Raw genomic sequence first — 24,472 nt, forward strand, 5'->3', positions numbered from 1 at the left:
CACAAACCTAAGAAAATGCTCGCAGAGGAGCTTCCCCCAACTGGTGACAACATCTTACAGTGGATGTGTCTCCAGAATTGGGTACTTCATTGCCAGTATTTCCATCTCTTATGCCAAATTGGGGCCATGGTTACTTGAAGGTCACACCTGTTTGTCTCCCTGAGGTTGTCAGTTCCTCAAGGATAACAACTTATTACCTATTTTCTTGGTGTTTTATGGCATCTGATTGGTATTTAGGCCTCTGAATACATGACTTCAGTAAATTTAGAGTCAATGCCATTTAAAGACAAAAACTAACATCTACCAAGAAATACAGATAAATAATATGTTAAGTTCCTAGAAACAGATAATGTAATGGATAGCGTTCATTGGATGGATTACATTAATCATTTTGTACAGAATAAATATTTAATGTAGGAATAAGATTAGCTAATGAGCACACCTTAAACTAGATCTAGGAACTTTTTTTATACTAAGAAAGTGTTCATGTCAAACAAGTTTCATTAATAGTAAAACAGTGACCACCCACTTAGGGAGTATTTACTTTGTTTCAGATATTCTAGCAGATGCTTTGTATAGGATTATCTTAACTATTGTTACAGTGACCCAGGAATTAGCCAGTATTATCTGTATTCGGCAGATGAGAGGACAGAAACTAGAAGAACTTAATTAATTTGCCCACGGCCCCACAGTTAGGGAGTGCCAGAGCCAGAACTGGAACCCAGATCTGTCTCCAGAACTTTTTTTCCTACTATTTTCTGCCTATGTGGCTGGCAGTAAGGGGAAGGGGGAAATTATACATTCTTTCAACTAGCTAGTAGATAACAGATTTATGTAGTTCAGTATACCAAAGTAGAAGTCTCCTTCCTACCTCTTTTCCTAGTCCTTTCTTCATGACCTATAACCATTGGTATCTGTTTCTCTCATATCCTCACTGAAATATTTTATATGTTTGTAACTTACATATATATTCCCACTTTTGACAGAAATTGGAGCATACAATACACTGTTCCACACTGCATAATAAAGTTTGCATGATGCTTTGGTCTCTCTTCTGTTTCTTTCATCACCTTTTTAAAAATAATGTTTTCTAAAATGTCTGATATTTTGGGGTCTCCTCCTCTCTTTTCTGTTAGTGCCACCCTAGACCTCTCCTGGCCTGTCCACAGTGGATTGCTATGTAGCCTGCTTCTCTCTCCCCTCACTCCATCCAGCTAGTAGTTCAAGGCACCACCAGTTCAATAAACCTTGAGCACCATCATCCACCCAAGGATGAAACATATACTGTGTAAAAGACCCAGTTGGTCCACTTAAAACGTGTCAATAGCCTTTCACTGGCCATAGAACAGAGGCCCAGTTCTTGCTTGCTAGTTCCAACTTCTGGTCCCAGCCGGCATTTCCAGTCAGCCAGCCCCTCCCACACACTCAGAGGTCACCACACTGCTGGTTCCCTCACATGCCAGTAATTTCCACCCCTTTGTTCCTGCTTTTCTCTTCCTGGAATGCCCTCCCTTCCCTCACCGCTAAGTCTCTTGTCTCCTCCTCATATCTGCTGGACCGCTCAACTTTCGAAATACTACTTACATGTAAATTCTTCTCTCTGGCTTTCGTGATCACCTCATCCACTGAGGGCATCAGAGATGATAAACACATTTCTTCGTGCCCCTCAGCTAGGGGAATGAGTAAAATCTTTACACAGGAGTTGCTGGTACCATTATTGGCATTCTCGAATTCTCACCTATCTTCTTGTGAGCCCTAGTGCTCCCCCACCCCCCATCATCGCCGCTTCATCTGGATCCCCATGAAAATACCCGAAGCAGGTACCTTTTTCATGACGTTGTATTATAGTTCTTATTAATCTGTTTGACCCCTTCTCCTTCTCAACTTTGAATTAACGAGGACTAATTTACCCTTGTTTCTCAAAATCCATAATCCAGTGTCTGGCACCTAGTATATGCTCAGTGCTTGCTGAATTGAGTTCAGTTGCATCTCTAAGTTATTTTAGGTGGATTTGTTTACCTACTTGACTAATCCCTCCTGGCATCATGAGGTGATGTGGCACTGAACACACCTGCCATAACCAAGGGCAGAAGTTCTTTAAATGTTTGGGTGTCGAGCTTCTTGACATTCTGATTGATGAATGCTGTCAACCGAGAAAAAAAATGTTGATATGCACGTGGTTACAGATTTTGCATACCATTCCTGGATTTTCCAATTAAAAGAACTATTGTGGTTGTATATTTTCAAAAAATCCCTTATCTTTAGAGATAAGGACTGAATTATTTAAGGAGGGAATGTTATGGCATCTGAAACTTGCTTCAGTGTAATTCTGTGACCATGGGGGACAGGGACTGAGAGTAAGAATATTAATGAGAAAACTGACTGGTTAACAATTGAAGCGGGTGATGTATGTATGCAGTGACTTCATTATACTGTTCTGTCTACTTTGGGGTATGTTTGAAATTTTCCATAATGAAGTTTTTTAAAAGGAGAAGTTGGAAGTATTATAGTTTCTAAAAATTGTCATTGTTGAACAAAACAGAAGACTAATATGAATGCAAATGTTCTGTCTCTATACTTGGAGTTCAGCTTATGCAGTTACTCGTTTCCATGTTCAAACAGTTACACCTCAGTTTGCAAAGGACTGTCTTGCAAACAATGCATTTCCATAAACTATTCACCTCACATTTTAACTTCTCCACAAAACTCAAAGGTAGGTGGCATTACTCAATGCTTGTGTCACAGGCTTATGAATATCGTACCGAAAGCTAATTTTCATCCTTTTTGGAAAATGACAAAGTAATTTGCAGATAAGTCTGAACGAGGGGTGCAGATACATTTAATTTAACCAAAAAAAGCAAGCTGTGAATGAAGCGGAGACACTGATTTCTTCTATGTCTCATAAACCGTTTCCGAAAAAGAAGGGTCAAACTGTCGTGAGTGGCATTGTTCGGAGAAGTGTACTCGTGTAAGCTTTTAAGGGCCACACTCAGAACGCGTGCCCACAAGACTTCTACCTTTGCTTATTTTCATACTTACACTTCCCTGGATATTTGCAACTTTATAACTTGTGTTTCCTGACCTTTATGTTTCTTTTATTATGTTATGGACTTTTTAATGTTGATGGTTCCCAAAGTCAACAAGGAAATTTGTTGTATCATTTTTAAAACCTCTTCCCAGACTTTGAAGATTTTAAAGAAGTTTTAATTAAGCTTCAAAGCCAAGTCTTCACACTGTCTAAGGGCAATGTAGCCAATCCAGTATCACTGCCAGATATTGTTGAAGCATACATTAGTATATCGTCAACTCATATTTATATGAACTGTATCACTGTGGAATTTAAACCTCTCGGCCGGTGCCTCTTATCAGAGTATAACAGAACTGCTCCACGAATGAAAAGTAGAAAGCTATTTCAGCCTCAGAAGGAAAAAGTTAGTATTTACTTTCCCAATTAATACATTTAGGGAAGAAAATTGGCAGTTTTGTCACTTGTCTATTGTGGGATTGTGTTAAACCCAGAAGACAAAGCAGCCCTTTAAATTACATTGATCACCCTCTGAGCAGAAGAATCTCTTCCTGGTCTGTTGATTGTGGAGTAAAGCAGGCCCATTAAGTAGCCTCTTCTGATCTGGTAGGAAATGATTATGGATGGTCTCTGGGAGACAGCCAAGCACAACCATAGCCCTGGGAATTGGAGAAAACCATGGCTCCAGCTTCCGGGATGAGATGTATTTGCCAAGGCAATCTTCCTTGCTTGCAGTTTCTTCATATATATATATATATATATATATATATATATATATATACACCAAACTTGCAGGGTGACTTTGAGGATGCCCTGTACTGTAAAATGTTATAAAAAAAACAGTGTTATTTTTAGGGTCAATCCTGTCTATTTACAGTTGAGAAGAACACAATTACAGGCCTAGTTGAAGAAACATTTCAGTGTAAAATTGTACTGGCATTAGTTTTGCTATATGCTCATATTCCTAGATTTGGGAAGATAAAAATTATTTTTAAAGAGAGACTCAAAAAATATGCCAATAATTATATCTCATTAATAAGAAAGATCTTGGTGTGCATCTGGTATGACCAATGAGTCATAGAGATTAAGACATGAGGGCCGACTGGGTGGCTCAGTCGGTCAAATGTCAGACTCTTGGTTTCAGCTCAGGTCATGATCTCACAGTTTGTGAGTTCAAGCCCTGCGTGTGTGTTTCTCTCTCTCTCTCTCTCTGTCTCTCTCTCTGTCTCTCAGTAAATAAGTAAGCTTAAAAAAAAAAAAAAAAAGTAAGGAATAAGACATGATCTTTATCTTCAAGAGGCTTGTGCTGTCCTCCAGGAGATAGGTCAGCCCCTGAACCAATAGGGACTGAATGATGAAATTATCCTAAAGCTCTGTTCTGTTTATGTCAGCTCATAGGTTTGCTTAGGTTCTGCTTATGTCAGCTCCTACCTTTGAGAGCCCTTTGTGGGTTCGAGTGGCTTCTCTGGTGGTGCCTGCCAATCTTCCAGCTCTACTTGGAACAATGTTGTTACTCCTCTACCCACCCAACGGCTTCCTGCTCCTCGAATGCCTTCCTCCACCCATTTCTGCATATCAAATTTTACTCAAATCCTTCTCAGCTCAAATGATCCCACCTCCCCACAGCCTTCTCCAATCCCCAACCAGAGCAGTACAGACACAAAGGTGAATTCCAGAATGGGTGGAGCTCAGTGGGAGGGCTAATTCCTGGAGAAAGTGAGATGTTGAACCAAGTCTGGAAGGGCTGATGAATTTGGCAAACCAGAAAATGGACAGCATTCCAGGGAGGACAACCCCCAAGAAAAACAATTACATAAAATATTATAACATCATAAATATTTATAAAATAAATATTGGCTGCAGTTTTTCAGCCAGCTATACTGGAACTAGCAATGATTTCATTCAAAGGTATGTTTTCCTCAATATGTCTACTTTTTAAGATCATGAGAGTAGTAGGGGCGCCTGGGTGGCGCAGTCGGTTAAGCGTCCGACTTCAGCCAGGTCACGATCTCGCGGTCCGTGAGTTCGAGCCCCGCGTCAGGCTCTGGGCTGATGGCTCGGAGCCTGGAGCCTGTTTCCGATTCTGTGTCTCCCTCTCTCTCTGCCCCTCCCCCGTTCATGCTCTGTCTCTCTCTGTCCCAAAAATAAATAAAAACATTGAAAAAAAAATTAAAAAAAAAAAAAGATCATGAGAGTAGTAGATTATATTTTAAAGCACACTTTGATCGTATGTTCTTGCTCTCAAGTAGTTTATAAAATGTGACGTCACATGTTTAAGACTACATCCAAAAGTACAAACCACTATCTTCAGCATTGGTGGTAGCAGGAAGCTGATAATAGACATGAAAACAAACAATGGAAGAGAAAAGGCCACCTATTGGAATATTTTGTCCCTTGATTACAATATGCTTTGAAATTTTCCAAAATAACTAAAATATAAATACCTAGAAAATAAGCAGGAAATTCTTTCTGAAGTTTAGTTTTTAAATATTTCTGAATCTCTGATCCATGGAATTCTTAAAATCTATACCTTAAAGGAATTTTAGGAGTTTTTATTCTCTCACTTTGACTTCTTTCCAGTTGGACTGTTCTGATATATTTTTTTCCTACTTTTATTCAGTGGATTAGAGATGTTGCTGAAACAGTTACACCTGAGAGATAAAACAGGGATGTAATAATCAGATTAATGTGAACCATTTTAATGCAGGATTGTGGTTGTCATTAGGAGTTTCTGCAGTATCTTCCCTCTGCATCTACTAGGGAATAAAACACATGACTTAGAATAATTTCTGATTTTGTAATATAACATGTACTGATGTGAGCAGAGTATGCGCAAAAGTACTTCTCATTCTTGGCTCACTCTAATGTTGATGCTGATGCCATGGGTCTCTTCAGCAAGTGTGTTTTTGGGGCAGTTAACTGCCAAGTGGAATGATTTGGCCTATGTTGAGCAAAGTGTTTGAAAGATGTAGAATTATATTTTGTCTATTCATATTTCAGATTTTATGTCAGATGAGGACTTTCAAAAAACAATGGTTAGATGTACTATTATCTTTGAGGACTTTTAAATAAATATCAAGAAAACCACTAGGCAGAGGTGAGTAATCAGAAGGAATACAAACTGTTACACACTGCAGGGAATATATCCTAAACCACTGTTGGGTGAGCAGTTTTAGAATATTCTACTGTCCTCCTGTTCTTGTTCATTTGCACAGAGGACCTTACTTCTTTTCAAACTAACTTCGACAGCTTCCTGGATATTTTTTTTTTTTTTGTGATCGTTTCTAAGAAAAAAAAATGGCACGTGTTTTTCTCAGTACACGAGGTAATAGAATGAGGTTATTATAAACAGGAAGGAGAACCCCACGTTGCACGGACAGAGGAAACTGCTGCCTAGGGGAAAGTTGTCTGGCTTTGGTATTGAGGAGTGTGAAGATTGTGCTTTTGTTAGAGGTGAGCCTCTGCAGGAAACAATGTGATAACCAGCTCCTGTGATACTAGAAACCATGGTGCCATAGATTTCTTATTTACATGTCTCTCAGAAGCAGGACTTTTGTTAAATCCTCTCACTAAAGATACATGTTTCCGTAACGGAACTCCGTGGAAAACCACTTGGCATTTGGGAGGTAGCCTGTGCCAGTTCAATTTATCCAAGTGCTGAACTAGCCTTGAAAATTAATATTTATGCTTTACTCTATCTAATTCTAAACCGTAAAGTCTGTGAGGCAAATAATGAAAAAACTGCCTTCGAGTATCATGTAAATAATTGCCCTAGCCCATGCTACAACTTTGGTTGGCTTTTTGGAAAGTGCACTGAATGGAAACCAGGTTGATCAGGTTCTGACCCTGACTGGTCCCAGTATGGAAGCCCCTGATGGGAAGGCATTTTTTGCTTTTTATCTCTGCTTTATCACCAATGTTAGAATGGAATGCATGACCTCAAGCAAGTGGTTTGACACATCAGCACTTTATCGGATTGTTAGATGAAGATCTGGGTTTTGGGTCCCTGGTTTTCAAAGGGTTCTATGCTTCATGGCTATCACTTGTAAGTTAAAAAGTAAAAAAAAAAAAAAAAAACAAAACAACAACAAAAAAACATGGCACTTAGGTGGCTCAGTTGGTTAAGCATCCGACTCTTTGTTTCAGCTCAGGTCATGATCTCATGGTTTTGTGAGTTTGAGCCCTGTCTTGGGCTCTGTGCTGTCACCACGGAGCTTTAGGGTTTATCTCTCTCTCTCTCTCTCTCTCTCTCTCTCTCTCTCTCTCTCTGCCCCTCTCCTACTCATGATGTCTCTGTCTCTCTCAAATCCATAAACTTAAAAAAAAAAAAAAAAAGTAAAACATATTTAATTGTTAAAACATTAATAAACACAACCACAGCTCAAATGCATCATGGGATTATTTTAACATACTGGAGACTATTAATTTTTGTTAACTCGCACTCCCCAGGTTTTTGTGCAGTGCTTGGGTTAAACCTCCACTTGGTAGAAAACTAGCACTGTGCAACCTGTCTGATTAACCCCTGTTGAATTCCTGTCGACTAGTACCAGTCATATGTTTGATAAATACAAACAAGCTATTCTCTTTATGTTTGAACCTTAAAAAAAAAAAAATGTACTTGAGAATTTATAGGTCTATGCTACCTTTTGTTCAATGTTTGGGGATTTTGTCTTCTTACATTTGAATTTATGTAGTCCACTGCTATAAAATTATTCCAAGGAATACAATCCCATATCATCAGTGTGCTGTATACCACCAAGTCCGAGGCTTGGCTTTGACATTTCTATTCAGTTCGTGCTTTGGCAATTGTGAAATACTCGTGTGGATGGTAAGTGATTTTTGTGCCACCCTTCAAATAAGGCTTCATCTGCCAGACAGGCCTGGGCAGGTCCCCTTCTGGGCAGGGTGTGAGGGGGGTGGGGGGAATGGTTGCAGGCTTGGTTGAGAGAACTCGTAAATGTGGAAATGTTTGGATGCCTGCCCACCACCACCTTTGAGTTTCCTGAAAATCCATGATCATGTTTTTTAAGCAAATGCTCCAAAGCAAAATTCTCCCACTGGGGGTGTAATCCTTTTTCTAGAAGATTCTCTTTTCCTCTCCTTGGTTAAGAGAAGAATGGAATATACTTCAATCCCCATTTCTATAACTTTATCTTCTAACTTCCCACTTGAACAAGTAGTCATATAGACTCCTACCAGTTTTCCATCTGACACAAAATCAACTTTAATAAAATGATTTGCTGTCTGGAGTTTGGCACTACTCCCTGCTGATTCTTTTTTTTTTTTTTTTTTTTTTTTAAGACTACTTTTTTAGAGCAGTTTTGGGTTCATACTAGATTAAGGGGAAGGTGCAGAGATTTCTGGTATACCTTCTATTTCCATACATACCTAGCCTTTGCCATCGTCCTCATCTCCCCTCGGAGTAGTACACATGGTACAACGGATGAATTTATGGATCGTTTGATAGCACATGGTCTGGCATATCTTGGGTGCTCATCGTAAATGTTCAACCCATTTTCTATACACACACGTATGTGAATTCGTTGACATATACACATAGACATTTTTTGAAAGGATACAAGTCAGACAATCTTAAAGGTTTAAATTTGTTATAGTTTACATGGAGTGGAATGCTACTCCTTGGACATAAGATTATGAGTGAAAGTTGGAAAGTGGTCTTTATTTTTCACTTTTATGCCCTTTTATACTGTTAATTTTTATGCCATCAGTGTGTTAGTGGTACTTTACAGTTTAACAGAGTCCAATAAAATAAAATGATTCTGATTTTCCTAAAGTGATGCATTGGAACACATAGCTTTTAATTTTTTTAAGTTTATTTATATTGAGAGAGAGAGAGAGAGAGAGAGAGAGAGAGAGAGAGAAGAGAGAATCCCAAGCAGGCTCCACGCTGTCAGTGCAGAGCTCCATGAGGGGCTGGATCCCACAAACTGCAAGATCATGACTTGAGCCAAAATCAAGAGCTGGATGGTTAACTGTGTGAGCCCCCGGAGCCCCCTTAGAACACATAGGTTTTAAAATAAAGATCCTGTGGGGCGTCTGGGTGGTTCAAGTGCAGAGCCTGCTTGGAATTCTGTCTCTCCCTCTCTCTGTCCCTCCCCGCTTGCTCTCTGTCTCTGTCTCTCTCTCTCTCTCTCTCTCTCTCTCTCAAAAATAAGTGAATAAACTTTAAAAAATAAACAAAATAAAATAAAGATCCTAGAGGATGTCATTGAATCAAATCTTGTAACTGCAAGTTCTAATGCAAGGACATTTTTTAGGTTATTCTTTGCTGTAACGTTAGAAAAGGTGATAGAATTGGATTTAAATATTTTCTGTATGTAGGTACCAACCTAATAGAGAATTATGCAGTATGTTAAAATGTATACAGTGGCCATTACTTAAAGTTAGATTTATAGATATTTTATCTCCATCTGTTTTCCTTATTTTCTCTAAATGTGCAACCATGGGTATATGATGAACTGATCTTATTATCAATTTTTAAGGAATTATTTTCTCTATAAAAAGTATTTTTTCACACCTTATTCAAGTAATCGAGTGGTATGCATTATAACATAAATGGTATGACCATATGTTAATAAGGTAAACAAAGGGTAACGTAAAATCATATCTTGATAGATATAGCCCTTCCAAATCATCAACTTGTGAGATTTTATTTTTATTCTGTTGATAATTCAGTTGATTGATACATTTTTTAAAAATATTTATTTATTTTTGAAAGAGAGAGCACAAGCCGGGGGGGGAGGGGGGTGGGAAGAGAGAGGGAGACACAGAATCTGAAGGAGGCTCCAGGCTCTGAGATGTCAGCACAGATCTCAAAGCGGGACTTGAACTCACAAACCATGAGATCATGACCTGAGCCGAAGTTGGACGCTTAACCAACTGAGCCACTCAGGTGCCCCTCAATAAATTGTTCTAAGTTTATTTAAATATTTATATTTAAGTAATCTCTACACACAATGTGGGACTTGAACTCACAATCCTGATATGAAGAGTCACACATTCTACCAAATGAGCCAGCCAGGCACCCCATCAATAAGTGTTTTAAATTGCTTTTTGAAAAAATATTTTCATTGCCTGTATTGAAGGAAAAAAGTAATTTGATAGGAAAATTCTGGAATATATCTTTTTTTAATCAGTTTTTTTTAAATGTTTGTTTATTTTGATAGAGAGAGTGTATGTACCTACAAGCAGGGGAGAAGCAGAGACAGAGGGAGAGAGAATTCCAAGCAGGCTCCACACTGTCGGCACAGATTCCACCACGAGGCTGCCATGGGACTGGATTCCAAGAAGTGTGAGATCATGACCTGAGCCAAAATCAAGAGTCAGATGGTTAACCAACTGAGCCACTCAGGCACCCCTTAATCAGTTATTATGTAGTATTTTGTACTTAGATGGTTTTTGCTTAGATAAATATTTTCTAGATATATAGAAAAAATAATGGCCTGTTTTATTTAAAAATTTTAGAAGCCTTTTCTGTTTAGGAACCATAATTTTGCCTTTAGGTATTTGTTTTGAATTACTCAAAGCTAGAACTTCTTAGCTTTAAGAACCTCACATCTGGGGCACCCTGGTGGCTCAGTCGGTTAGGCACCCAACTTCGGCTCAGGTCATGATCTCACGGTTCGTGGGTTCAAACCCCCGCCTTGGGCTTTGTGCTGACAATTCAGAGCCTGGATCCTTCTTCAGATTCTGTATCTCCCTCTCTCTTTGCCCCTCCCCCACTTGTACTCTGTCTCTCTCTGTGTCTCAAAAATAAATAAAACACTTAAAAAAAACCCTCACATATTTTGCATACATACACATTTTTTTAATGCTGACTTTACTCTTTCTATGATGGTAATCCTTAATAATAGTTTCTTTCATATCATCCTTCTGAATATCTCCTCAATTAGGACTGTAATATAGAATATTTACTTCCATGGCAGGAATAACATACATAGTGCAGGGCATTGCTAAGCAGGTCATATAGCTTGCTATGCCAAGGATTTTGTGTAGTCTGTATGTGCAGCAGTATAAAGAACCCTCATTATGATGTTACAGTAAAACCGTTTGGGTGTAATACTGTACATGGGACAAATAGAAAGAAATACATTAACCAGAGTAATGTATTCTAAGGATCTTCAAATCTAGAGTTGGGTTTTATTTTGTTTGTTTGCTTTTTTTACTGGAGTGTGCAATCAATACAGCAGGGTAATTTCCTATATCACAGCTCACCAAATTCTGAAGGATCTGGGAAGTTAGAGTAACTCTCTCTATGGCAAGCTTTATTTCTAAGCAGTCCCCCAAAATACAAAATCCCTGTGTTTTTTAGGTTCTTGGGCTTTTTCAGCTCCCTGAATTACTCTTGTTGCCCACCCTCATTCGCTAAAGCATGTATGTCTTCCAATGTTTGCCTTTGCTCCTTGGTTCTATAATTACATAGTCACTTTATTTCTGATCCATGTAAAAGGAGGTTGTATACACTTTGCCCCTTTTTTCATCAGAGCATATTTCTTTACAAGATATTTCTCTTAAAGAACCACAGTACAATAGTAAAATTCAATGAATTTATAATAGATACCATACTTACCGCCATAGTCTACACTCCAGTTTCATCAATTACCCCCAGTACTATCCTAAATACATTACGTGTGTGTGTGTAGACACACACACACACACACACACACACACACACACACAATATGTATATAACTCCTCATAGTACAGCATGCACTCAAGGATTACATGCTGCATTTAGTAATGTCCTTTTGATTCTCCTTTAATTTGCTATAGTTCTTTGATTTTTGTTTTTATTTTGTTTTTGTTTTTGTTTTTGAGACATTAACATTTTTGAAGAATACAGGCCAGTTGTTTTGGAGAATGTCCCTAGATGTGCCTTTGTTTCCTCATCATTAGATTCAGATCATGCGTTTTTGTTTGGAATGCCACGCAGATAATATCCTGTTCTAACTGTAAACTGTCTGGAGTCATGTGATGTCTGTTGTCCCTGGGTTAAGGTGTTATCTTGTTCCTGCACTGCAGAGTTAGCATTTTCTTTTTGTAACTGATGTGAAGATGCTTTGAGGCTTTTTGAATATCCCGTTGATCATCAAGCACCTCTACATATGCGCATGCACACACACACACACACACACAGTGTGTCAGGGCACTTTTAGCATCCATTGATGATCCTTGCAAGAATCAGTTTTTGGCACAATGATTTTCTAACTCCATGTTTCCTTCTGTATGTATCCATTGGCATTCTACTGAAAAGAAAACTTACATTTATGTCTAATTACTTCTCTTTCCCTTGTGCACTGATCTGTTTCTTTTAGCTAAAATAAATGAGCCTAGACCTTCAGATTCTTATTTTACTCACTGAGTTATTCTCCATGCTGTTGTTAATTATTTTTGTGGCCACATTGTCTCAGGTGATGTCAGTGGATTGTCCTCAGGATAGTTTTTATGTAGTTTGATCTATTTTTATCTTTCTTTGTTAAAAGCCATTCAGTACTTTCTGACACATGACTTCTGAGTATCATATTGAATCTTCCCTGCTCTAACCTTGGAATCAGTCATTTATCCAAGAGACCTTTGTTCTTTAGTAGGAAATGGTATTTAGAGCTTGGGTCATATTTCTCCTTATGCACAGATAATATTATTGCCACACTTTGGGGATTGCTTTAAACTTCAAAAGAGGTTAAAGAGTTTCCATTTAAACATGCAATTTTTCTAATTAAAAAGGCTATGCATTCTTACATTATAGAAAATACAGACAAATAACAGAACAGGAATAAAATGCTCCCTGAACTCTATGCACTCTCTTGACCACGTGTTTTGTGTAGCTTAGATTGTATCATGTATATAGAATTTGGTGGGCGTTTAGGTTTTTTTCTGTTTCTACTTAACACATCATTGTTTTCTCCAAGTCCAAAAAATTAAACAGTTGTAGTTTTCAGTCATATACTTTTTATCTTTTCCTTGTGGTCTTTTTATCACAGTGCTGTGATATCCGTAAGTAGGGAAAGTTTGTTCGCTCGCCCTCCGCATTTTCTGCCTCCCTCTTCAATCCCACATTGTTACCTACCCTCCGTCTTCCGCCTGATCATCAGAGGATGCACAATTATCCATGTGGAAAGACAGCAATTAGTATTAAAGACTGTGGCAAGCATTTATTTTGTATACTGATTGCACTTTTGATTTTAGTTATGACAAGCTACTCAGTGATAAATGTGTTTTCTCTAAAATTAACATCAATGTTTGGCAAACAGAAATAAGTCACTCAAGGAAATATCTGCCTGGTTACTGCTCTGGTATGTTTAGATGTATGTGCACAGCTTTTAACTCTGGAGAGCATAGGCTGTCTCTGGTTTTGCTCACAATTTTTTTTTTTCCTTTTTAGTGTGGGATTTTCCAACCTTGGCACAATTAAGATTTTGGACCAGATAACCCTTTGTTGGGAGGGGGGGGGGGAGCCTCTCCTGTGCATTGTCCATTATTAGCAGCACCTATATCCTCTACCTGCTAGATTTCAGTAGCATCCGCACTTCCCCAGCATGACAAAAGAATATCTACAGACATTGCCACATGTTCCCTTGCAGGGCACATAATTACCCCAGAATGAGATCACTGCTCTAGAATAATGCTTAACACATAATAAGCACCCCCCAAAATGCAAATTAATATATATTTAAACCACAGCTGCCCAATCTTTGGGCATTTACTTATTTTATGCCACCATTTCCTCTAAATTCTTAGAATTTATGGAAATATTGATTACCTGAAATATTGTAGGTATGCAGTCATCACAATACTTTTGCTTGTAGGCAAAAGTTCTAAGTGTTTTAACTTACTAGAACAGAGGTTTTGGGGCGTTTTGCTATTAAAATACTTTGAAACATTATTTTTGAGAACCTGGTTTTCTAAAAGCCAAAGTGTGCTCTTACAAATGTCTGGTGTGTGTGTGTTTGTGTTTCAAAGTGTTGAGAGACTTTAATAATCACATCAGTAAGATTAGACTATCTGTGAAGTTGAATGAATATGCCTGGTTAGTTGTTAAGGGAAGAAGGGAAGGATCTGGGGGAGAGAATCCATCTGGGGAAAGGAGAAGGGCCCAGAGAAGGGAATATGCATGCCCTGAACTACTTCTTACAATCTACATTAAGCAGAGGACATGAATTGATAGAGTGAAAGCATTTTAGGGTTTTATTCAACTTCCTAAAAGTTTTATAAAATAACTTCACTTAAGAGGAAATAAGTGACATTGCACATTATCTTTTTTTTTTTTTTTAATTTTTTAAATTTACATCCAAATTAGTTAGCATATAGTGCACCAATGATTTCAGGAGTAGATTCCTTAAGCCCCTTACCCATTTAGCCCATCCCCTGTCCCACAACCCCTCCAGCAACGCTCAGTTTGTTCTCCATATTTACGAGTCGCTTCTGTTTTGTCCCCTCCCTGTTTTTATATTATTTTTATTTCCCTTCCCTTATGTTCATTTGTTTTGTCTCTTAAAGTCCTCATGTGAGTGAAGTCATATGATATTTGTCTTTCTCTGACTCATTTCACTTAGCATAATACCCTTCAGTTCCATCCACGTAGTTGCAAATGGCAAGATTTCATTCTTTTTCATTGCCAAGTAATACTCCATTGTGTATATATACCACATCTTCTTTACCCATTCATCCCTCGATGGACATTTCAGCTCTTTCCATACTTTGGCTGTTATTGATGACACTGCTGTAAATATGGGGGTGCATGTGTCCCTTCGAAACAGCACACCTGTATCCTGTGGATAAATGCCTAGTAGTGCAATTGCTGGGTCGTAGGGTAGTTCTATTTTTAGTTTTTTGAGGAACCTCCATACTGTTTTCCAGAGTGGCTGCACCAGCTTGCATTCCCAGACATTACACATTGTCTTAATTTATTTCTCTGAAGAAGTTGTACATTGATACTTAAAACGTGATTTTTAGAATATTTCTATTTTTTTTCCGATTCTGTGTCTCCCTCTCTCTCTGCCCCTCCCCCGTTCATGCTCTGTCTCTCTCTGTCCCAAAAATAAATAAACGTTGAAAAAAAAAAAATTAAAAAAGAATATTTCTATTTTTGCTAAAAGGAAAGCAAAGTATCACCATTCAGAACCAAGGTAGATATGCTAACAAGTGTAAGGCGTGAAATTGTTCTAGAAATATGATAATGAAAATTTTATCATGATGCCTCTATATCATAAAAAGATTTAGATGAGTAGTAAGCTTTTAGTGCTTTTTTTCCACAGCACAATTCCTTTGGGTTTTGGTCACTCTTTCCTTGTAAGGTGGTTGCTTAGCACAGTTTAAATTTCCACCATTAATGTCCCTCTGGAGATGGTTGTAAGTTTTTGAGGGGAGAACTATTATTAAGTTTGGTACTCTTTAAGAAAGATTATTTTTGTTCTTTCATACCATTAAGGATAAGAGGAAATGGGACATGAATATAATAGTGATATTTAATTTTTTTTTTTTTTTACCGTTTATTCATTTTTGAGAGACAGAGAGACAGGTGTGAGTGGGGGAGGGGCAGAGAGAGAGGGAGATACAGAATCTGAAACATGAAACAGGCTCCAGGCTCTGAGCTGTCAGCACAGAGCCTGACATGGGCTCCAACTCACAGACCACGAGATCATGATCTGAGCCGATGTCAGATGCTTAACCAACTGAGCCACCCAGGTGACCTTGGCCTATATTTCTTTAACGTACTATTTTAGATTTTAGAGGGAAAATGTTTTTGCCATTCACTGTGTAAGAAGACTCAGTACCATGTTTATATGTATGTAACCTGAACCAGTATTAAGTAGAGTGGCATTTGAGTGACTAATATTTTTGTACTAAAGAAGGGAATATCTGATTTTATTTAGAAACTTTTTTTTTTATAGATAGGCTACTATTTGAAATTTCGTTTTTTTCTTTTTTCCAATTATTATAAAAACTAAAGCTTACATAGAATGTGCCTGGAGATATAATGAAGAATTCTGTAGAGTCTGGGGATGATTTTGAGTATAGAGGCTGTTTGGTACAAAATCATAAGGACATTTAAAAAGATAATGTTGTTCTTGGCAACAAAGTGTAGTGTTATTGTAGGCATTTATCTGGTCTATTGCTTTAGAATGTTAGTAATTTACACTTTTAGAGAGCAACTTAATTATTTTTGCTTCTTCTGAGATCATTTTTATGAACCCGAATGACTCCTGGACACAACTTTCAGTGAAGGATTTTATGATGTATGTTCCTAGAGTTTTAGCTTTAATGGAAAGGAGAAGAGTTTATAACTTTGGGAAATTTTTAGTTCATTCTTCTTATGGTACATTATTTCGCTCATTTGGAGTATAGAATAAAAGGTAGTTCTTGAATGTTCCTCCTGAGCACAAAGTGCTTCATGGGAATGTTGCTGTGAAGTGGCAATCACATGGCCAGTTTTGTGTGCTGGTGTTACTGTGCCGTTCCCAAACACTTTATGCTTTGGAGATGATGTTGCTGCCTGGTAACTTTTATTATCTTAGAATGGAAAGTCTTTTTTTTTTTTTTTTTTTTTTCCTTCATACTGTCTGTAGGGTTATTTACTACCCAGAGAGAGTTTCACTTGGAAGTTTAATAGGTTCTTCTTTTCTCACAATAGCCACCAGGTTTTGAAATTTGGGCAAAATGCTCCTCCAAGCCACTTTATTTAAAAACTTCATATTCTTTGTATGTATTTTCACCTTTTTATTAAATTGAAGTGTGTTAGGCTCTAATGAATGCCTTAGAACTGGGTTGCCCACTGTAACGACTGGCCACATTGGCTATTTTCATTGTAATTCATGAAAATTAAATTTTAATTCCTCAGTTACACCAGCCACATTTCAAGGGCTCAACAGCTACATGTGTCTAGTAGTTGCCGTATTAGACAGTACAGATCTAGAACATTTCCACCACCACAGACACTCCTGTTGGACGCACTGCATTAGAATGGGGGATGGCAGACTGCAACCTGGGAGCCCAGCCTGATCTACCACTTGTTTTCTGTAAATAAAGTTCTATTGCCATACAGTCACGACCGCCTGTTTACATATTGTCTGTGGCTGCTTTCAGGCTATAACAGCAGAATTGAGTAGTTGAAACAGACCATGTGGCTCACAGAGCCGAAACAATTTTCTTTTATCCCTTTGCAGAAGATTTCCATCCCACTGTCCTGTGTGCATACTCATGATTCTTAAAGGTCAAGTTGTTTTCCCAAACGACTTTTTTTTAATGTTTATTTGTTTATATTTGAGAGAGAGAGGGAGACACAGAATCCAAAGCAGGTTCCAGGCTCTGAGCTGTCAGCACAGAGCCACTTGTGGGGCTCAAACCCACGAATCATGAGATCATGACCTGAGCCGAAGTCAGATGCTCACCCAACTGAGCCACCGAGGCACCCCCTGTGTATGCATATTCCTAAAGTTGAGGTTGTTTGGATAGCATAGTTATATGTGCATATTAGCAGTGTAACATATTACATAAGGCAGATTATCATACTCCAGATATTATCCAGACCAGAAGAACAATCGTCCCCTTTTAGGAACAGTAAGAAGTCCTTCTCTGGCAGATCACATTCTTTCCAAAATGAAGGGAATGAAAGAAGGAGAGCACCAGCAAGAGCACATACAACAGGGCAGTCTACTCACGGTGTGCTGGACAACTGGCAGAATTAGTGCACTGTTGGCAAGAGGCCAGTCCATCTGAGTGCTGGCCCATCATCACACTTGGGCCCTGAGTCCTGTAGGGAGTAAGGGATGGAATCTGCGAAGGACCCAGGACAGCTAGAATATTAATAGAGGGAGGTGGGTGAAATTCATCTATTATGTTAAACCTAAAACTCCATTTAGACTTGAATAGGAATGTATTCAAAAAATGTTTATGTCATGAATAGGGTGCTTAGTTTTGAATGTTGGTTGATTGAATCATTTTAATACTTCACTGTCTTTTTTATCTTGTGGAATATCCAAGAAATTTAGTCTCTTAGATGGCAGGTGAAATATTTAAATCCATTTTGTTTTACCATTTTGCATACAGTTTTCTTGAATAATACTATTTTAAACCCCGGAGCTTTTCCATTTTGGGGGACAGCATGAGCTTATTTTTATTTTGTCTGTGTGTTTGGCTTATAGTTTTATATGCATACATATATGCATGCATAGGTTGTATCCCACATAAGTTTTGTCTCTGAGGATTCTGTAAAACTGATTTTAAAATAAATACACATAGACACATACACACAAGTATGCATTTCTCGTTGTTGTCAAGTTGTAAATTGTAATGCAACCCAATAAAAATAAGCTTTTGATGTTGGCCTAATAGAGCTGTCTTTGTTACTTTTTGTTACTTTCCCAGGTTTAAACTAGCACAGTTTCTTATTCAAAGTGCCCTTGCTTCTCTTTTGCCACAGCTTCAGTGAGTGCCTTATAAAGCCTGACCCTCACTGGAGCAGATTATAATGTAGCGTGGATTGCTAAATTTAGAGAGAAGCCAGACCTCTGCTCTAAATAGTAACAGCTAAGCGATAGAGACTTGCTGCGCAGAATATCTTCATTTAGTCTTTCAATACCAGTAGGTGAGTTTCTGTTTGTGTTTGTTTTAATATTTGCTGTTGTGTTCGTCAAGATCTTTGTATGCTTTTTTGTTTGCATGTTTATTATGTTATCTTCCACATATAGCATATGGAGAGTGTGAATGGTAAGCCCAGGAAACTAGACCACGAAGAAACAAACTTTTGTGTTTAGAACTGAAGAAAGTATAAATATAAATGGAGCTAAAGATTTTTAAAATAGAGTAACTCTGTCGTTGGTAGGCTGGGTTTTGTGGTGATTCCTCATTAGCAGAAAAAGAGCAACAAAATGCAAAGGTAGAGGTAGAGAATTCTGTGAGTTTATCTTCTGGACCTTAAAATGAAACTCTTAGTGAAGGCTCACACTTCAAAAGTATTTTTTATTGATTACAAAATAGAGACATCTTTGGCAAAGAGTAACTCGTTCCTGCGTGTTCATCTGCTGGAAAAGCTTCTGGCTACCTGGGGTCTATTTTTCTTATATCTCAGTATGAGCCCTAAACTCTTTACCAAGTGTTTTTCTTTGCTGGCACAAGAAAACATTGATATTTATAATGTTTGGGGAGGGGGGTAGACACTATAAACATGTATGCGTGCGCCCATTTATCACATGTACCCCCAGTGACCTGTTTGCTAATCCAGAGTGAATCTGCTGAAAATGCCAACGAGGAACTTTCTGAATGAGTTTTGTGGTGAATGTAAATAATGCATGAGAAGCTCTATTTCTGACTTGTATCAAATAGAGTTTATTGCATTTGTAATTATTTCAGTATGTAGCAGCTGCCCCAAACACCAAGAGCCATCACTTTCTCTGAGCTTGTTCTAGGTTGTACTTGTGTTGAGTTGTAAATGTTTGTGGATTTTACCTCCCCTAGGCATGCTCCTTGAGGGCACGGAATCTGGCTTAGTCACCTTTATATCACAAAGCATGATATATTAAGTTCACACTATAGTATTAATAAAAATTATCTGTACTGAAACTATAGAAGAAATTTTTGTGTTTGTTACTTTATTTTTTAATCAATTCCACTTAAATTATGATTAAAGTTTTGAGTGATAAGCAGATTGCTTTCTATATGAAGATAGGAGATTTTCTTCTTTTGTTTGTGGAAAGAAGGTTTTGGTGTATAAAGTGAATAATTTTTCCATGTTATTGAAGATTTTTTTTTTAACTTTGAGACATAAATAATTCGCTTAAATACTGCAAATTTTCTTGATTGTTTAATAGTGACTTAATCAGAAAAAACCTAAACATTTTCAAATCACAATTTAAAGAAGACCCTTGAAAGGTAATTAAGTCATTTGCTTGACATTCTCTTAAATTGTTTGGTCTTCATAATTTAGGCAACTTGGATGTATCTTCAGGTTATAATATTAATGCCAACAAGGTTATTCTTAATTTGTAAAAGATCTTATGGAGCAGGGTTTTTTTTTTTTTTTTACTTTTTTTTAAAGGTAATTGATTCTTTTTAAAATTTTCCTTGCAGAGAAAAGCAAAAATTGCATATACTCTCTTTATAACCAAAAAGTTACGCTTCACACTTTTATTTAACTTGCTTTTTTCCATTAACACTGTGCCTTGAACATCTTTCCATGTCTGCAACAGCTTATTTAACAAGTATTTACTAAATGTTCACTCTTTACTTACCATTGTGTTAGATGCTAAAGATACTGCTTTTAGTAGAACGGACAAAGTCCCTACTCACCTAGAGGTTTCACCCTCATGGAAGAAGTAGACCGCAGGCAAACAGATAACAGTGGAATGTCAGGTGCTGCTAAAGGCTGTGAAGCGAAGTAAAGCTAGGTAAAAGGAGAAAGAACAGACATCAGTAGTGGGGATGTACGGGTAAGGCCTCTCTGAAAAAGAGGCCCTTGAGTGTGTCAGTGAGGGAGCCACCTCAAGGGCTGGGGAGAGATCTTCCCAGAGGAGAGGAAACCTTCTCTGGCACATTGGAAGAAGAAAGAGGGCAGTCTGGCTGGAGCACAGTGAGTGATGGGGAGAGATGCAGGTGTGGGAAACATAATCAGAGAGGTAGCCAGAGCAAGAAATGCAGTACATTTAGATTTAACTCATTCTTCTGTATAGCTTCATAACATTCCACTTAATGGCTTATGATAACTTCTCTAACCAGATGACTGTTTATGAGCATTTAACTTTGCATGTTTTTATGCATTCACCAATGCTGCAGCTAAACCTTTACACACACACACACACACACACACACACACATAAATATGCATATTTGTGCAGGTAAAATGGTAAATTTCTAGGAAAAGGAATGCTAGACCACACGTTATAACATGTAAATATTTATATTCACCAAATGCTTCCCAAAAGTATTGTGTGGAATTTATTCCCTATGCCAGAGTTTATGTCTGTGGTTTTCCCTATGTCTTTTGTCAACACTAGGTATTATTAAACTTTAAAAATTTTTGCCAGTTCGACAGTTAAAACTATACCTTGCTTTGGGGTGCCTGGGTGGTTCAGTTGGTTGAACATATGACTTCAGCTCAGGTCACGATCTCATAGTTCCCTAGTTTGAACCCCATGTCAGGCTCTGTACTGACAGCTCAGAGCTTGGAGCCTGCTTCAGATTCTGTGTATCTCCCTCTCTCTCTCTCTGCCCCACCACTGCTCACATTCTGTCTCTCTCTCAAAAATAAATAAACAAACATTAAAAAAATTTTTTTAATTACACCTTGCTTTTTAAAAGTGTATTCAGTATAGGTGAGGTTGAACATATGCTTATTAGCCATACATTTTTGTATGAACTGCTTATTTGAAATATATAATCTTTTTTTCTTTGTTTTCAGAAATTTTATGAATAAGCATCAGAAGCCAGTGCTAACAGGCCAGCGGTTCAAAACTCGGAAAAGGGGTAGGTTGTGCTGCATATTTGTGGGACTGGGGGGCTGAGAGAGTAGGTGAAGTTCTCAGCAAGACAGGAGTTTGGGGAAGGATTAGAATTATCCTTGTTCACACCTAAGCTCACTAGTTCTACTCTCCTGGGCTCTGAATGTAGAATCTGAAGTTCTTCTGCCTCCAAGCCTCTGAAAGGTTATTTCGGTGTCTGACCTCAGACAAGTCATTTAACTTGTCTAAACTTTGTGTCTATCTACAAAACGAGGATGATTCTGTCTGTTCAGGTTTCCTCACTCTCCTGTGAGGCTATGAAGACACTAGATAAACTTTACTATTTTTGACATCAACAATTATTTGAGTTTTGCTTTCTTTGTTGTTTTTAAGGAAATGTTGAAAGCAAAGATGGTAAAACTTAGGAGAGAGGTAATCTAGGGAAGGAGATATTGAGGAGTTTTTACTCTTGAGAATTTAAGAGGTCACATTAAATTTATTGCCTAAGTATCTTGAAAACTCAGTATTTTCAAGTGTCTTTTATTGTGGAAAGGTAGTGTCGAACCTGTTTGATGACTGGGAAAATTTCTGTTTGTGTGAATGACTTATTTTTAGGTCACGTTCATCTCCCTACCCTTTCTGCATAAAGAATGGTTTTAAATTTTAAGTGTTTAATCAGTTTGGCATTCTTATACAGAAGTCCTCTTGGACTTAAAAAAAAAAAAAATAGCTGAGCCATAACCTGATTAGGAAACTTTTTAAAAGGAAACATGGTACAAGATTATTATGTTGACTAACACTAAGATAGTAACTGAAACGTATTTAAGGAAATATCATGTAGAAAGCTAAATGATGGTGGGATATCTCTCTGAAGGCCTCACTACTGATTATGAAACATAATGGCATGTAATGGTATCATGTGCTACATTGTTGAATTGATGACCCATATGTTACGGCTTTGGCATTTCCAGTGTTGAGGTGGCCCCTGAACCTTCCGCTGTCTTGCGTAAGGATGGTGTCTGCATAAGTAGCAAGTCTAGCCTTGCAGAAGAAAAAGAAGTCTCCATGCAGTCAATGGAGTGGAAGAGTTCATGAGAGTAGCTAGATAGCCGCGGAGCTGGATTTCTTTGTAGATGCTGCTTGCAAGGAATTCACATTCGTACTGAAACAATGAAACTAAGAAACTGTAAACTAAGCAAAAGGTGGTTATTTTGTACAGTAATTTTTGTCTTGTGCTTTCCCATTTTCTATTTTTTTTTTTCCATCCCTGGCTCATCCCTATAAACTAATACACATATGACCTCAGCCATCTCCTTCTGCTTAGTCCCGTCTTTGTCATATAAATTGTGTCTCCATGATATTTCCCCATTGAAATCTGGACCCTGATATTAACACAAGGTGTTACAGTCAATGTGCCTTCCTTCTCTCATTGTTTAAAGCAGTCAATGAGGGGAAAATGATGTGGATGATTTCAGAAGGATTTCATCAGTAAGGAACGATATAGTTCAGAAAGCTAATTATAGTTAAGGTATTGTTGGGCCTGGTAATGTGATAATAGCTAATATATGTCCAACTGTGAGGTGCAGAAAGGTTTGCCATCGCCTGCCCACTGGGGGAACATGTTAATCTCAGACCTGGATCTCCAGCTTTATTCGTGGGACGCTGATTCACGGTAACTGAGCTTAAAAGCCAAGAGAGGGCCCAAGGGTGTATTGCACAACCGCAGGCATGATTCAACAAGTCAACTGGCCCTTAGAGTCAGTCTTCAGTTTTAAGCCAGAAAGGTTTTCTCTAAATCTGAGCTGGTTTATCTCTGATTCATTTAGTGGGCAAGATTGTGCCTGTGTCTTACCGCTGCTGGAATACTCAGAGTTACCCAGAAATATATATTATTTGCCATTGATGTGGATTCATATAACTCAGATCTATTGGTGATTTAAGCACTTGAGCTATTTTGTGCCTGCTGGTTGGAAATTAAAAAAAAAAAAAAATGGAGTCAACCTCAATTTCTGCTCTTCATAATAGTGAATTGCATCCTGATGATTTATCGTGCTTTGGCTTTTCTTTTGCTCTTATGATAGGGCTGACTTCAGGTAAATGGCTGGCAGTTTTGTAGAGGTAAGGAAAAAAATCTAGTGAGGATATCTCAAGGTCATTTTGCTAGGCTGTCTTCTGAAGGTCTGTCTTCAATTTGAAATTGTTTTCTAACAAAGCTAATAATGCTCTTCCATGCCAAGTCAGGGAAACAAAACTATTTTTATTGCCTAAGATCAAAATTAAACATTATGACGTGACACATCATTTAGAAATCCATTCAGACTCTTTTCCTTTATAAAATATGCACATCTTGTTTATGATACTTTCTTCAAAGAGATTATGTTTTCTAGTATGACTTGTGGGAATTTGAAATGATGGAATTTCTCCCCTGAGCCATTGTTATGCTTAGCTAAATGAAATAGTTAATGACTGAACTCTCCTCTTTATAAATTTTGTAGAGAAATTGGATTAAAATTACTGAAAATAGGAGAGAAAAAAAAATAACCAACTACAGGCAACCAGAGTGACCACATACTCCATTTCATCTGTGTTGACAGTTTTAAACACTCTTAGATTTTCAGTAAGTGTTAGCGACTAAGCTGGTAAATGTTCAAATGTTGAACTCTGTGTGTGTGTGTGTGTTTGTGTATGTGTGTGTATGCACATAGGTAGAAAACCCATGATAGTTCTTACTCATTTATTATAACTAAGTGACATTCAAAAAGGGATGTAAGTTATGCTATTTATCACTTAATTAACAGGTAGGAAAAGTGTTATATTAACCAGTTACCATGGTTTCCAGTGAAAGCATTGTGTTTAGATAACTTACGGACATATTTGAGCATCAGAAATAGACCTGTTTCTCAGTGTCAGTACAAGGGCCAGCATGACTAACTCTGTAGTGTCACACTTCTGATTCACCAACACAGTATAAATTTGAGACCCTAATTATATACTT

General features: G+C 37.8%; 1 protein-coding gene across 2 annotated transcripts in view; it reads left to right on the forward strand.

The window, feature by feature from the left end:
• The window catches only part of BZW2 (basic leucine zipper and W2 domains 2), a 63,464-nt gene that overhangs the window by 1,682 nt on the left and 37,310 nt on the right, over positions 1-24,472 (forward strand). Inside the window, exons 1-2 of one of the 2 annotated variants that reach the window (XM_043589026.1) lie at positions 18,531-18,629; positions 21,438-21,502. In XM_043589026.1, the coding sequence (XP_043444961.1) occupies positions 21,445-21,502 (58 nt within the window). In that variant the 5' untranslated portion in view covers positions 18,531-18,629; positions 21,438-21,444. Of the gene's footprint in view, positions 1-18,530; positions 18,630-21,437; positions 21,503-24,472 lie in introns of those variants that run through there. The other variant, XM_043589025.1, reaches the window with a different exon arrangement.

The sequence above is a fragment of the Prionailurus bengalensis genome, chromosome A2 (assembly GCF_016509475.1).
Source record: "Prionailurus bengalensis isolate Pbe53 chromosome A2, Fcat_Pben_1.1_paternal_pri, whole genome shotgun sequence".
Classification (NCBI taxonomy): domain Eukaryota; kingdom Metazoa; phylum Chordata; class Mammalia; order Carnivora; family Felidae; genus Prionailurus; species Prionailurus bengalensis.